This window comes from Theropithecus gelada, chromosome 14 (genome assembly GCF_003255815.1).
Source record: "Theropithecus gelada isolate Dixy chromosome 14, Tgel_1.0, whole genome shotgun sequence".
Classification (NCBI taxonomy): Eukaryota; Metazoa; Chordata; class Mammalia; order Primates; family Cercopithecidae; genus Theropithecus; species Theropithecus gelada.
The window spans coordinates 68,814,988-68,829,166 of NC_037682.1; the positions used below are offsets into that span (position 1 = coordinate 68,814,988).

Below are 14,179 nucleotides of genomic sequence, written 5' to 3' on the forward strand. Positions count from 1 at the left end.
TATAACTATTTTAATAAAACATGTATATGTATGAAAAATATCTGGCTAGTTATACACCAAAATATTATCAGTGTTTACTAAGTGATGAAATTCCAGGTGATTCTTGATTCCTTTTTCTTTCTTTCTTTCTTTTTTTTTTTTTTTTTTTTTGTTTGAAATGGAGTCTTGCTCTGTTGCCTAGGCTGGACTGCAGTGGTACGATCTTGGCTCACTGAAACCTCCACCTCCCGGGTTCAAGTGATTCTCTGCCTCAGCCTCCCGAGTAGTTGGGATTACAGGTGCCCGCCACCACGCCTGGTTATTTTTTATATTTTTAGTAGAGATGGGGTTTCACCATGTTGGCCAGGCTGGTCTTGAACTCCTGACCTCAGGCGATCCACCTACCTTGGCCTCCCAAAGTGCTAAGATTATAGGCATGAGCCATCGCACACAGCCGATTCCTTCCTTCCTTCCTTCCTTCCTTCCTTCCTTCCTTCCTTCCTTCCTTCCTTCCTTCCTTCCTTCCTTCCTTCCTTCTTCTTCCTTCCTTCCTTTTCTTCCTTCCTTTCTTCCTTCTTTCCTTCCTTCCTTCCTTCCTTGCTTTCTTCCCTTTCCTTCCTTTCCTTCCTTCCTTCCTTCCTTCTTTCCTTCTTTCCTTCTTTCTTTTTCTTTCTCTCTTTCTCTCTTTCCTTCTTTTTTTTTGACAGGATCCTGCTCTTGCTCTGTTGCCCAGGCTGGAGTGCAGTGGTGTGATCATAGCTCATTGCAGCCTCGAACTCCCAGTCTCAAGATGTCCTCCCACCTCAGTCTCTCAAGTAGCTAGAACTATAAGCCTGTGCCACTACACCTGACTGATTTTTAATTGTTTTGTAGAGGTAGATTTTACTATGTTGCGCAGGCTGATTTTGAACTCCTGGCCTCAAGCAATTGTCTCACCTTGGCCTCCCAAAGCACAGAGATTACAGGAATCAGCCACTGTGCCCGGCCTCAGGTGATTCTTGACATATTTTTTCATTGTGGATTTTTTTTTGTATAAATATGTTTTCAGTGTGAAATACAATTTAATTCTGAAAATGTAAATTGGTACAACGTTTGGCATTATCCACTAATTTGAAAATGTGCAAACGTTCATTCATAGGTAACCTGCCAAAGGTAATACGCTTGTACGTGTGTCAGAAGTATGTAAAAATAAACATCAGGATGGTAGTGGTTATAATAGCAAAAGTGAAAAACAACTTCATATTCATCTTAGGAGAGTTGATAAATACATTGTGGTATTGTCATACAAAAGAAGGCCATAAAAGAGTAAAACTTGACCAGGCGTAGTGGTTCACACTTGTAATCCCAACAGTCTGGAGGCCAAGGTGGATCACTTGAGGCCAGAAGTTTGAGACCACCCTGGGCAAAGTAGCCAGACTCTGTCTCTACAAAAAAATTAAAAAATAATAGGCCGGGCGCGGTGGCTCACGCCTGTAATCCCAGCACTTTGGGAGGCCGAGACGGGCGGATCACGAGGTCAGCAGATCGAGACCATCCTGGCTAACACGGTGAAACCTCGTCTCTACTAAAAATGCAAAAAATTAGCCGGGCGTGGCGGTGGGCGCCTGTAGTCCCAGCTACTCGGGAGGCTGAGGCAGGAGAATGGTGTGAACCCGGGAGGTGGAGCTTGCAGTGAGCCGAGATCGCGCCACTGCACTCCAGCCTGGGTGACAGAGCAAGACTCTGTCTCAAAAAAAAAAAAAAATTAAATTAAAAAATAAAAACTAGTGAGCCATGGTGATGTGCTTATAGTCCTAGTTTTTCAGGAGACTGAGGCGAGAGGATCTCTTGAGCCAGGAGTTCAAGGTTACAGTGAGTTATAATGTGCCACTGCACTCTAGCCTAGGGGACAGAGCGAGACCTTGTCTCTAACAAAATAAAAAATAAGAGTAAAAATAAATAAACTAAAGCCTTATGCAACAACATGGATGAATCTTAAAAGTATAGTATTTTGATAAAAAAAAAAACAGCAAGTCTCCAAGTAATACATTCCATGCGAGTCTACTTATATAAAACTCAAAAACATGCAAAATATATGTTCAGGGATACATTTATATGATAAAAGTATACAGAAAAGTAAAGGAATGATAAAAACAAAATTCAGGAGGGTGATTGCTTATGGAGAAAGGAAAGTGATGAGATTGAAGAAGGATACACAGGAGTTCAAGGAATTGGCGAAGGTCCATCTCTTAAACTGGGTGATGGCTATGTCAAAATTCATTTCATTATTTTTCTGAATACTTTACATAGGCTATATATATTATCCTAGTATATTATATATTCATAATAAAATTATTATTTCTCATCTGTATTTTTAAATTTTCCATAAGGAACATACATTACTGGTTATATTAAACAGAGAAAGTAAATAATAAATGTAATAACATTTTTAAAATTAGTATTCTCTTGTGCCTTTTCTCATCCTTGCCTTTTTATAGCACTCATTCACTGTGTATTTATTGGCGATGTAATCTGCAGCAAGCTGTGTGTTAGGCATACTGTGGCGACATATGATTTCTATACTAATGGCACTTACCCTCGTGAGTGCTCTCTAGATCCCTCAAAATCCTCTAAGTAGGCTTAATTATCAAGATTTCACAAATCCATTAGCAATTTTTCTTAATGTAGCTATTAAACACCTGTGCTCTAAAGCCCTCCTGACAGATTTAAATCCTGGCTCTGCTATGAACTAGTTATATATATTTGGGCAAGTAACTTAACCTGTTTGTACTTTAATGTCTCTAACTGTGAAATGAGAAAAGGAACAGTGTCTACCTCATAGGATTGCTGTAAGATTTTACTGAGTTTATACACTTATACATAAAACTCAGAACAGGGTCTAGCCCATGGTAAATGTTTGAAAAACACTATTGTTATATTGTTCTATGAATAACTCCTGAGCGCAATCCTGTGTCAGGTCCAGATGAAGATACAGAGATAGAGTGGGACAGGATCTGGAAGACTAACTCCTAAACAGACTATTACCAAGAGCGAGAGGGGTACGGCAGAGGGAAACCAAGGGTCTGCAGGAGAACACAGGAGGCTCTTCAACCCTGTCTGGGGGTCAGGGGAGCCTTCCCAGAAAGGCTAGGGTTCTGTCCCCAGGTTGAGGTCTGTTGTCTTTTGGTGACACTCCATGTCTCCCACAGAGAGGTGGCCAGGCAGTGTTGAGGGGCTGCCATGAATGCACTGAGCTGTAAGAGAGGCCAAGAGGTAATTTGTAGATCTTAAGATCACTTATTCTGTGGTGAGCCTACACATTTGCTTTTTGTGGTTTCAAATTTTCCTTTGCAATTGTGAAATGGTACAACATATCTCATATGGAAAAATTAATTTTAGCTTGGATTTCTTTTGTCATATTTAAACTGGTAAAAATAATTTTCAGTAGGAATCTAGTTGAAAGCTTTCAAAATTGGGGTTGTTAGTTGAAAATAAATATTGGCATTGGAAATAACCTAAATACCCAGTAGTAAGCGAATAGTAATATATCATAATCAAGTAAATTGTGATTTATTTATAAAATTGGAACTACTTTTTTTTTTTTTTTTAAAGAAACAGAGTCTCACTCTGTTGCCCAGGCTGGAGTGGAGTGGCACATAATATGTCATTGTAACTTCAAACTCCTGGGCTCAGGCACCCTCTTGTCTCAGACTTTTGAGTAGCTGGGACTACAGGCACACACCAACACAGCCAGCTAATTTTAAAATTTTTTGTAGAGACAGGGTCTGGCTATGTTGCCCAGGCTGGTGTTGAACTCTTGAGCTCAAGAGATCCTCCCACTTTGGCCTCCCAAAGTGGTGGGATTATAGGCATCATCCCCTGCACCCTCCTTAATGTAACTATTAAAGTGATATTTATGAGCATTTTTAATGGTATGAGAAATGGTTATGAAAGAATATGAAATATAAAGACAAAAATAGCTCCATCATGTAAACAAATCATTAGATAAAATAATGGAAGAAAATATACTTAAATGTTGACAATGGATATTACTAGTTGGTGGGATTACAAGCGATTTCTTTTTTTAAAATTTTTTTTGGTATTTTCTAAATTTTTCAACTGAAGAACATATTGCTTTAAAAAAAAGTTTTGGCTGGGTGCATTGGCTCATGCCTGTAATCCCAGCACTTTGGGAGGCCAAAGTGGGCAGATCACCTGAGGTCAGGAGTTCAAGACCAGCCTGGCCTACATGGTGAAACCTGGTCTCTGCTAAAAATACAAAGTTAGCCAGGCATGGTGGCACACACCTGTAATCTCAGCTACTTGGGAGGTTGAGGCAAGAGAATCACTTAAACCCAGGAAGCAGAGGTTGCAGTGAGCCGAGATCACACCATTACACTCCAGCCTGGGCAAAAAGAGCAAAACTGCATCTCAAAATAAATAAAATAAAATAAAATAAAATAAAAGTTTTAAGATATAATTTACACATCATACATATTAGCCATTTAAAGTATACACTTCAGTGGGTTTTTTTTTTGCATGTTCACAGAGTTGTGTAACTATCACCACAATTTAATTTTAGAAAACTTTCATCAGCCCCTAAACTTACCTTATTCCCATTAACAGTCACCTCCCGTTCCTGCTCCCCTTCTCAGCCTTAGACAACCACTGATTTACTTTCTATCTCTCCAGATTTGCCTATTCTGGATGTTCCATATATTATAAATGGAATCACAGTATGTGCCCCTTGGTGTCTGGCATCTTTGATAAGGCATAAAATTTTCAAGGTTCATCCATGTTGTAGCATGCACCAGTATTTCATTTCATTCCTTTCTATTGCAAAATAATATTTCATTGAATGGGTATATCACACTTATTAATCTATTCATCAGTTGATGGACATTTAGTGTGTTTCCACTTTTTGGCTATTGTGAATAATACTGCTATGATCATTCTTGTACAAGTTTTTGGTGGATATATGTTTTTAATTCTCTTGGTGTATAACCTAGGAGTAAAACTTCTTAGGTCATATGATAACTCCATTTAGCATTCTGAGGAACTGAAAAAGTTCTCAAAGCTGCTGCACCATTTTACAAACCAGTGATGTTTGAGGGTTCCACTTTCTCCACATGCTTGTCAACATTTGTTGTTGTCTTTTTGATTATAGCCATCCTAGTGTGTATGAAGTGGCATCTCACTGTGGTTTTGATTTGCATTTTTCTAATGGCTAATTATGTTGAACATCTTTTCATGTTTTTATTGATCATTTGTATATCTTCCTTGGAGAAATGTCTATTCAGATCCTTTACTCATTCTTTAATAGGGTTATTGGGAGATATTTGTCTTCTAATTATTGAGTTACAAGTTCTTTATATATTCTGGATACAAGTCTCATATAAGATATATGATTTGCAAATAATTTCTTTCATTCTGTGGGTTGTCTTTTCACTTTCTTGATGGTATCATTTTCAGCAAAGGAGTTTTTAATTTTGATGAAGTCCAATTTATTTTTCCTGTTGTCGCTTGTGTTTTTAGTGTTTTATATAAGAAACCATTGCCTACTCCAAGGTTACAAATATTTATTTTTATGCAAACTTCTAAGAATTTTATAGTTTTAGCTCTTACATTTAGTTCTATGATCTATTTTGAGTTGAATTTTGTTTATTGTAACAGGAAGCATTCTAATTTCATTCTTTTGCATGTGCATATCCAGTTGTCCCAGCACCAATTGTTGAAAGACTATTCGTCCCCTATTGAATTGTCTTGGCATCCTTGTTAAAAATCAATTGACCATAAATGTAAGGGTTTATTGCTGGACTCTAATTCTATTCCTTTGATCTACATGTCTATCTTCATGCCAGTACTACACTGTGTTCACTACTATAGTTTTACAGTAAGTGTTGAAATCGGGAAATACAAGTCCTCCAGCTTTGTTCTTTTTGAGATAGTTTTGACTAGTCTGGGTCCCTTACATTTCCAGGCATTGCTTTTATGCTCAAGGGGGGAAATCTTTTAGAAAAAAAGAAAAAGGAAGGTAGATATTGCTGAAGGAACTGTGAAATTCATTTTGTGTTTTCTGAGTGAAACTTCTGCAATGCGACTTTTCTCTTGGATGAGGAATTTCTCTCTCCTAAATTCTGTCCTGGTCATGGTAGATTTCCTTTTTCACTATTGATGAACACTGTGCAGAGTATTGACTCAGCCAAAGCTTCATCCTGCCTTGAGTCACTTGGCTGGGTTAGGGGTTATTTTCACATAGGGGGTTCCACAGCACCCTAATATTTTTTTTTACTCCTAGCTAAGAATGATCATACTCTATTGTTGTGGTCTCTGCAGTGTTTTGATTGCACACCTCATCGGCAAATCACTTTTGAGTACACACAAATATAAATATTTCATTCATTTATAAATTATAAATGCTCATGATTATGATATAAACAAATAAACAAAACAGAAGTTTTAGAAGACGAGATAAAATGACTAGAAATAGATGTTTCCCCACACCTCAATGGCTTTTCTCTCTCTGGAGATGGGCTTCTTGGATCTTTCCTGTTTACCTCTGTGTGGTCCTAGCACCCAGCCAGCCAAACAGGGCCTGGTATATAGCAGAAGCTCAAAGACATTCAAAATAAAAATTTCAGGCCAGGCGGGGTGTACCTCAGGCCTGTAATCCCAGGACTTTGGGAGACCAAGGAGGGCGGATCACTTGAGGTCAGGAGTTCGAGACCAGCCTGGCCAACATGGTGAAATCTCGTCTCTATTAAAAATACAAAAATTAGCTAGGTGTGGTGGCAGCGTCCTGTAATCCCAGCTATGGGGATGAGGAGGTGCTGAGGCACGATTCCCAGGAGGCAGAGGTTGCAGCGAGCCAAGATGGCACCACTGCACTCCAGCCTGGGCGGCAGATTGAGACTCTGTCTCAAAAAAGAAAAATTTCAAATAGGCTACTATTCCTATTAAATACATTGCTTCTGGCCGGGCGTGTTGGCTCACGCCTGTAATCCCAGCATTTTGGGAGGCCAAGGCCGGTGAATCACGAGGTCAAGAGATCGAGACCAGCCTTGCCAACATGGTGAAACCCTGTCTCTACTAAAATTACAAAAATTAGCTGGGCGTGTTGGCGCGCGCCTGTAGTCCCAGCTACTCCAGAGGCTGAGACAGGAGAATTGCTGAACCCGGGAGGCGGAGGTTGTAGTGAGCCGAGATCATGCCACTGTACTCCAGCCTGGTGACAGATCAAGACTGTCTCAAAAAAAAAAAAAAAAAAACCCAAACAAACAAACAAAAAAACACTGCTTCCCTAGGTTTTGCATCTAGCAAATAAAAGTTCTGCCTCTATTCCCTGCTAATTGGCTATGGTTATTTTGTAGAAAGGCTGTGGGCTCTTCATCTCTCTGTCTTCTCTTTTACCTTTGACTTGCACCACATCTGACTTATTTATTTTCTAAAATAGCAGTTGTATCATCCTTTATTTACACTCTTCATTTCTTACTGTGTATTCAGGCAGAGTCCTGATACTAAGACCAGGAAGAATGGAAAGCAAGGTCTCTGATCAGGATGTAGCACAGTAGGATGTGAACAAAGGGCAAGGAAGCTCTAGGGTGTGAACATCTGGGACGGCTTCAGGGAGCTGGATTTTAAAAGAAGAGTAGGGAGTTGGTCAAACGGAGAAGAGAGGCTGTCCCAGTTGAACTGTGGGAGCAAAGGCAGGCGACCCAGCACATTCTAGGAGAGGGGAAAGTTTGAGTTTGGTGTAGCTGAACACTAGGGGCAAGGGCGGTTGCATCTGTTTTAGGAAGAGCTCTCTGGCAGACCTGTAAAGTATTAGACTTTTTATTTATTTATTTATTTAGAGACAGGGTCTCCCTCTGTTACCTCAGGCTGGAGTGGCGCAATCTCAGTTCACTACATGCAATCTCCACCTGGGGGCTCAAGTGATCCTCCCACCTCAGCCTCTCAAGTAGCTGGGACCACAGGTCTGAGCCACCGCGCACGGCTAATTTTTGTATTTTTCGTAGACACGGGGTTTTGCCGTCTACGATACTCCCAGACGGGGGCTGGGAGTATTAGACTTTTGAAGTTAGAAGTAGGGGTAGGCTGTTGGTTGCCTGGAGAGCAGGGCACAATTATAGCTAGAACGTGAAAACCTCTGTGCTTGGAGGCCCAAACGAAGCAGGGAAACTTTGCTTTAGTGCTCTAGCTAGCAGCATTCTTTTTTTAGGATCTCAGAACCTACTTTTTTTCTTTTTTTGTCGGTCCTAGGTTGTTCACCCTTTCCCTTTGTCCCGAAGAGACACTTAAACCTTTATCAGAAAATCACGGTTTATTTCCTGAGAATCGCGGGGACTGGTTGAGGGTACTCTGTTTTGGGGCTCCATTTGAGGCCTGTGGCTCAATGGAAGACATAGAGGTGCTTCACTGCACAGGTTTAATCAAGCAAGGGCTTGATAGAAGGATTCATCCCACCCCCGCCCCGATTAAATCAAACCACACACCACCCCCGCCCGGATTAAATCAAACCACACACACACAAATAGAAGCTCTGGCACATCCTGACAGAATAGCCTCTGCGAAGTCAGGAAGCCCCAACCTACGGCCATTGGCTTGTCTACACGGGCCAGGAAGCCCAGGCCCCCGGCCCCTTCCTGGATCACGTCCCTGCCCCGCCCAAGGTGGAAGAGGGGCGGGGCCAGCCGGCGCCCTTCGAGTGGGCCTTGCGCCAGGTCAGGCCTGGCCCGGCCCCGCGGCCCCGCGGCGCCGGTGGGCGGGGCCTCCCTCAGGGCAGTGTCAGTAACGGCGCCAGGCCCCGCCCCTCGGGGAGGCAGGGCAGGGCGGGGCGCGAGCAAGCGCGCGGGCTGGGCCGGAGCCGGCCTGGTCGCCAGCCTAGCCCGGCACAGTGAGCCGAGCGCCTGGGCGGTGGCGGCGGCGCGATGGCTCCGGCCGCGGACCGGGAGGGCTACTGGGGCCCCACGACCTCCACGCTGGACTGGTGCGAGGAGAACTACTCCGTGACGTGGTACATCGCCGAGTTCTGTGAGTGTGGCCTGAGGCGGGGAGCGGGGGCGAGAGGGCACCGGGCTGAGAAGACGCCGTGTGAGGAAGGCAAAGGGCGAACCTGGCCGCGAGGGGAGGTGCCAGGCCTGGCCCTGGGAGCTGGAATGCGGCGCCCTGGGCCAGCGGGAGGCTGAGAGGAGCGGGCCGGGAGTCCACTGCGTAGAGGGAGGAGTGCCGGGGTCTGGGCGGGAGGAAGGGGGCCTGAGGATTGGGGGGGCAGAAGAGCAGTGGGAAGTGGGGAGCCCCTACTGGACCTAAGGGGGAAACCCTGAGGAGCCGGGTTAGGAATGGGAATTCCCGCCCGAGAGCGGAGTGGGGCTAGGCTGGAAGATTGGAAGACCCTGCCCCTTGGAATGAGGGCCCAGGGCACCTGCTCTGCTGTTGCCACCACCAGAAGGGGACAGTTCCTAGCTTCGTCTTTCCCCCAATCCGTGAGAATTCTACCGCCTTTCCCTCCCCTTTTCACTAGAATATTAGACCTCCTCGCTCACCTCCAGAAAACAGTTTCACCAGTCTGAGATCTGAACCATCCCACCCCTATCCCCCAGGTTGTCTTAAAAGTACCAGAGGTCATCTGCTCTCTGAGTGTGATTATTCAACTGTCATCTTGCACCAAGAGTCGAAGGCATCTTGCACCTAGTCTGTACCTTCTGCTCCCGCCAGGTTGCCAAGAGTACAAAGGACCAAAGTCCCCGATCCATTCTGTCGTATCCAACTATCTAGGAGTTAGGGGTTATCTGAGGACACTACTTCCACCGACTGCACCTTCTGAGGATTTAAGAATTCTTCTTTAGCTGCTGCTCTGTCAGGCACTGCTGGTCAGGTTGGGCTTGTTCTGTGTGCCTGTGTGTGTGTCTGTCTGTTTTCCTGGGCGATTTTTCCTGCGAGGCTAGGAGAAATCTGCCACTTCTTTTTCTATCATTTAATCAGGTTTTGAGATCACAATATTTGATTCTTCTTTTAGGTGCCTGCTTCTGGCAAAGTGCAGAGAACATCCTTTGGCTAACGATTACTGCCTTCTTTTAGTTGGATCTACTTCTCAGGACGTGAAGTGACTCTTCTTAGCTAACCTTCTCATTGTTGAGTCCTGCTCCCAGGCATCTGTGCCTGGCTTTGTAGGAAAGAGGCAAGCATATCATAACAAATGGTCCCACTTTATTCTGTTCTGGTAATTGGCTAAGTTTCCAAAAAAAAAAAAAAAGAACACTTTTTGCAGTTTTCAGGACTTTAGTACTATTCTCTTATGACCATGATTTAGGCTGAGAGTCACTTTTCTTGAACTATTAGTTTAAATTAATTATTTTTACATAATCATGGAGAAATATGGGCAAAGGGATCATTTGTAATGCAATTACTTGGGAACCACATGTTGGCAAAGGAAACACTTTACCAGTTAGTTTGTTGTTAGATCACTTTGGCAAGCCCATGCCTGGTCCAGAGAACAATGACCACGAGGGAAGAGACGTAAAATCATGCACTCTGTGCTGGAAATGTGTAACATGGAAAAGAGGAATTCAAGAGTCTTCAAATATTGGATGGGCTATCATATAGAATAATTTTTTTTAATTTATTTAGAATCTGCAATTAGGGCCTATGGGCAGAAACTAACTGTAATGGGGAAAAGTTGACTTCAATGTAAGGAAAAACCTTCTAACCAATGATATGGGAAAGGTTGGCTTGGGGGACAGAGGACATTCTGTCACTGAAAGTGTTAAATCAGACATTGTTCAATGAACTCGTGAATATTTTTGGAGGAAAAATTTATTTAGTTGAGAAAAGGGGCTGGCCTTAGTTGGTCTTTAGATCCTTTGCAGCTTTATGGGTCTATGCAGGTAATAATGACTCTTAGTTTAGAACCAAGGTTTTGGATTCAAATCAAAAGAAAACACTGGGCTGGGCATCGTGGCCCATGCCTGTAATCCCAGCATTTTGGGAGGCCAAGGCAGGAGTATTGCTTGAAGCCAGGAGTTTGAGTCCAGCCTGGCAACATAATGAGACCCTGTCTCCATAAAAAAATAAAACAATTAGATATGCATGGTGGGTTGTGCCTGTAGTCCTAGCTACTTAGGAGACTGAAGTGGGAAGATCACTTGAGCCCAGGAGTTCAGGGTTGCTGTGAGCTGTGTGCCACTGCACTCCAGCCTGGGCAAGAGTTAGACCCTATTTCTACAAAAAAATAAAATAAAAAATGCAAAGAGAGAAAACTGGCAGTTAAGTCATGTGGACTATGAGAGAGCAAGATACTGTGTTCTGGCAGATAGCTCTGAGAAATGGGAAATGACATTTCTTCTCAATGTGCTCAGAAGAGGAAACTCTGAGCAGACTGCAGGGAGGGTTTTGACATAGGAATCAGAGGGGTTGCAAGAAGAGGATGAGTGAATGTTGGCAGCCCTTTGCGCATGCACCTTGGGAGAAAATCATCTGGAGGAAGTTGAGGTCAAGTCATCTTACCATAGCAAGTCATGAGTATCTATAATAATATATCTTGGACTAAGAGAATTTGATCTTTGAAAAATATGCTGATTAATAATAATATATTTAAAATATGTGTTTAAAGCAAATGCAATTTTAACATCATGATAGTATTTACATTAATGATACTATTGATGGTAATATTAAAGGTAATGTAATAATAGCTATTATCTAAGTGGTCACTATGTACTACACTTTGCTAAGCCCTTCATATATCTTATCTCTTTTGATCTTTGCAGTAATTTCAAAAAGAAGGTATTATTATCCCCATTTCAAAGATAAGGACATTGAAGCTCTAAGAAACAATTTACCTAAGATTACAATAAGTGATGTAGAGATAGTATTCACATTGAGGTCTGACTCTAAAGCTACTATCCATGTTACCTTTTCATCATTACTTTTATCACACATTCATTGTTTTGCCCCTATATTCAATATTGAATTAGAAAAGAAAGGAAGACAGATATGAAATACTATGCTCTCACAAAGGACAAATTGAACAACTATTCAGTTTACTCAACCATCTTTCAACTGTCTTTCAGTATTAGAATATATGTATTTTAGGGAATAATGAAGAGTTTGGGGAATTGAATATTCAGATATGGCAGTGGTTCTCAGTCACTTTCAGCACCTGAAAACTGTCTTCCGAGCATCAGCCAAGATCAGTTTAAATTCCTTTTGTTTGAACATATTGTAAGGACCAGGGAAAAAGGTCCTTATGATTGTGAAATCATAAGCCACTTGATGTGCCAGAAGTTAGAGGTACAGGCAGTCCTTGCTTTGCATAATAGTGTGGGACCATACAAATGACTGTGCAAGTTAAAACCAGGTAACACTATGGTAATAATCAATGGGAAAAGTTATGATTGTTCTGTGACCTTTAAAACTTTTTGTCAAACATTGTAAACTCTCTTACTGTTGGTTATGAATATATAGGGAAATGAAAAAAGTAAGCATGTTTATTTAGTACAGTTTAAAACATTAAAAACATTGAGAAATAAACTTTTTTCTTTGTAAAGATCACTTATCAAGAGTAATTTAAACAGTGCTTGCCTTTTTTGTCACATAACTCATGGAATGAGTTTTTTTTTTTTTTTGAGGTAGAGTCTCGCTCTGTTGCCGAGGCTGGAATGCAGTGTCGCTATCTCGGCTCACTGCAACCTCCACCTCCTGGGTTCAAGCAGTTCTCCTGCCTCAGCTTCCCAAGTAGCTGGGATTACAGGTGCTTGCCACCACACCTGGCTAATTTTTGTATTTTTAGTGGAGACAGGATTTCACCATGTTGGCCAGGCTGGTCTCAACCTCCTGACCTCAAGTGATCCACCTGCTTCAGCCTCCCAAAGTGCTGGGATTACAGGCATGAACCTCCATGCCCAGTTGTCTTTTTTCTTTTAAATTAAAAAAAGGTTTTTTTTAGCCAGCTACAGCTACACTAATGAGGGCCATCAGGTTTTGGGGTTTTTCTTGAGACAAGGTCTACCTCTGTTGCTTAGGCTGGAGTGCAGAGGCACAATCAGAGCTCACTGCAGCCTCCACCTCCCAGGCTCAAGCGATCCTGCCACCCCAGCACCCCATAGTTGGGACTACAGGCGTGTGCCACCATGCCCAGCTAATTTTTTTTTTTTTTCTGGATTTTTAGTAGAGACAGGATTTTGCCATGTTGCACAAGCTGGTCTCAAACTCCTGAACTCAAGCAGTCCTCCCATTTCAGCCTCCCAATGTGTTGGGATTATAGGCATGAGCCACCATGCCCAGCTGGGATGAGTACTATCCCTTCATGAATTCTTTTCTAATTTGTATCAGCTTCCAAAATTTATCCTTTGCACTTTTAATATTGTGAAATCTCTCCGAGAGTTCCTTTAATGCAAAGTTGTTTTTTGTTTTTGTTTTTGTTTTTGAGATGGAGTCTCGCTTGGTAGCCCAGGCTGGAGTGCAGTGGTACAATCTTGCCTCACTGCAAGCTCCGCCTCCCGGGTTCAGGCCATTCTGCTGCCTCAGCCTCCTGAGTACCTGTGACTACAGGCGCATGCCACCATGCCCGGCTAATTTTTTTTTGTATTTTTAGTAGAGACAGGGTTTCACTGTGCTAGCCAGGGGTCTCGATCTCCTGACCTCATGATCCACCTGCCTCAGCCTCCCAAAGTGCTGGGATTCCAGGCGTGAGCCACAGCACCCGGCCACAAGGTTTTTTTTTTGTTAGCATCATTTCTCCTGGGACATCTTTATCCTTTTCACCACAACTACTTTATTCATTTATGTTGATAAGTTTGCCTTCGCTTTCTCTGAATTCCTCAGGCTGCTTTTTTCTTAAATTTTTATTTTTATTTTTATTTTGAGACGAAGTCTCGCTCTGTCACCCAGGCTGGAGTGCAATGGTGCAGTCTTGGCTCACTGCAACCTCCACCTCCTGGGTTCAAGCAATTCTCTTGCCTCAGCCACCCACATAGCTGGGATTACAGGAGTGCGCCACCATGCGCAGCTAATTTTTGTATTTTTAGTAGAGATGGGGTTTCACCATGTTGGCCAGGCTGGCCTCAAACTCCTGACCTCAAGTGATTCACCTGCCTCGGCCTCCCAAAGTGCTGGGATTACAGGTGTGAGCCACCTTGCCCAGCATCTTTTTTTTTTTTTTTTTTTTTTTTTTTTTTTTTTTTGATCCTTTACTTCCAACCCCTGCTTTGTATGACTTTGAGGC

The 14,179-nt window shown here is 42.6% G+C and overlaps 1 protein-coding gene across 4 annotated transcripts in view; it reads left to right on the top strand.

Annotated features, from left to right (window-relative positions):
- The first annotated feature begins 8,787 nt into the window (after nt 1-8,787).
- The window catches only part of ACER3 (alkaline ceramidase 3), a 163,999-nt gene continuing 158,607 nt past the window's right edge, over nt 8,788-14,179 (top strand). The window contains exon 1 of one of the 4 annotated variants that reach the window (XM_025357607.1): nt 8,788-8,991. In XM_025357607.1, the coding sequence (XP_025213392.1) occupies nt 8,889-8,991 (103 nt within the window). In that variant the 5' untranslated portion in view covers nt 8,788-8,888. The remainder of the gene's footprint in view (nt 8,992-14,179) is intronic. The other 3 variants (XM_025357608.1, XM_025357609.1, XM_025357610.1) reach the window with 3 other exon arrangements.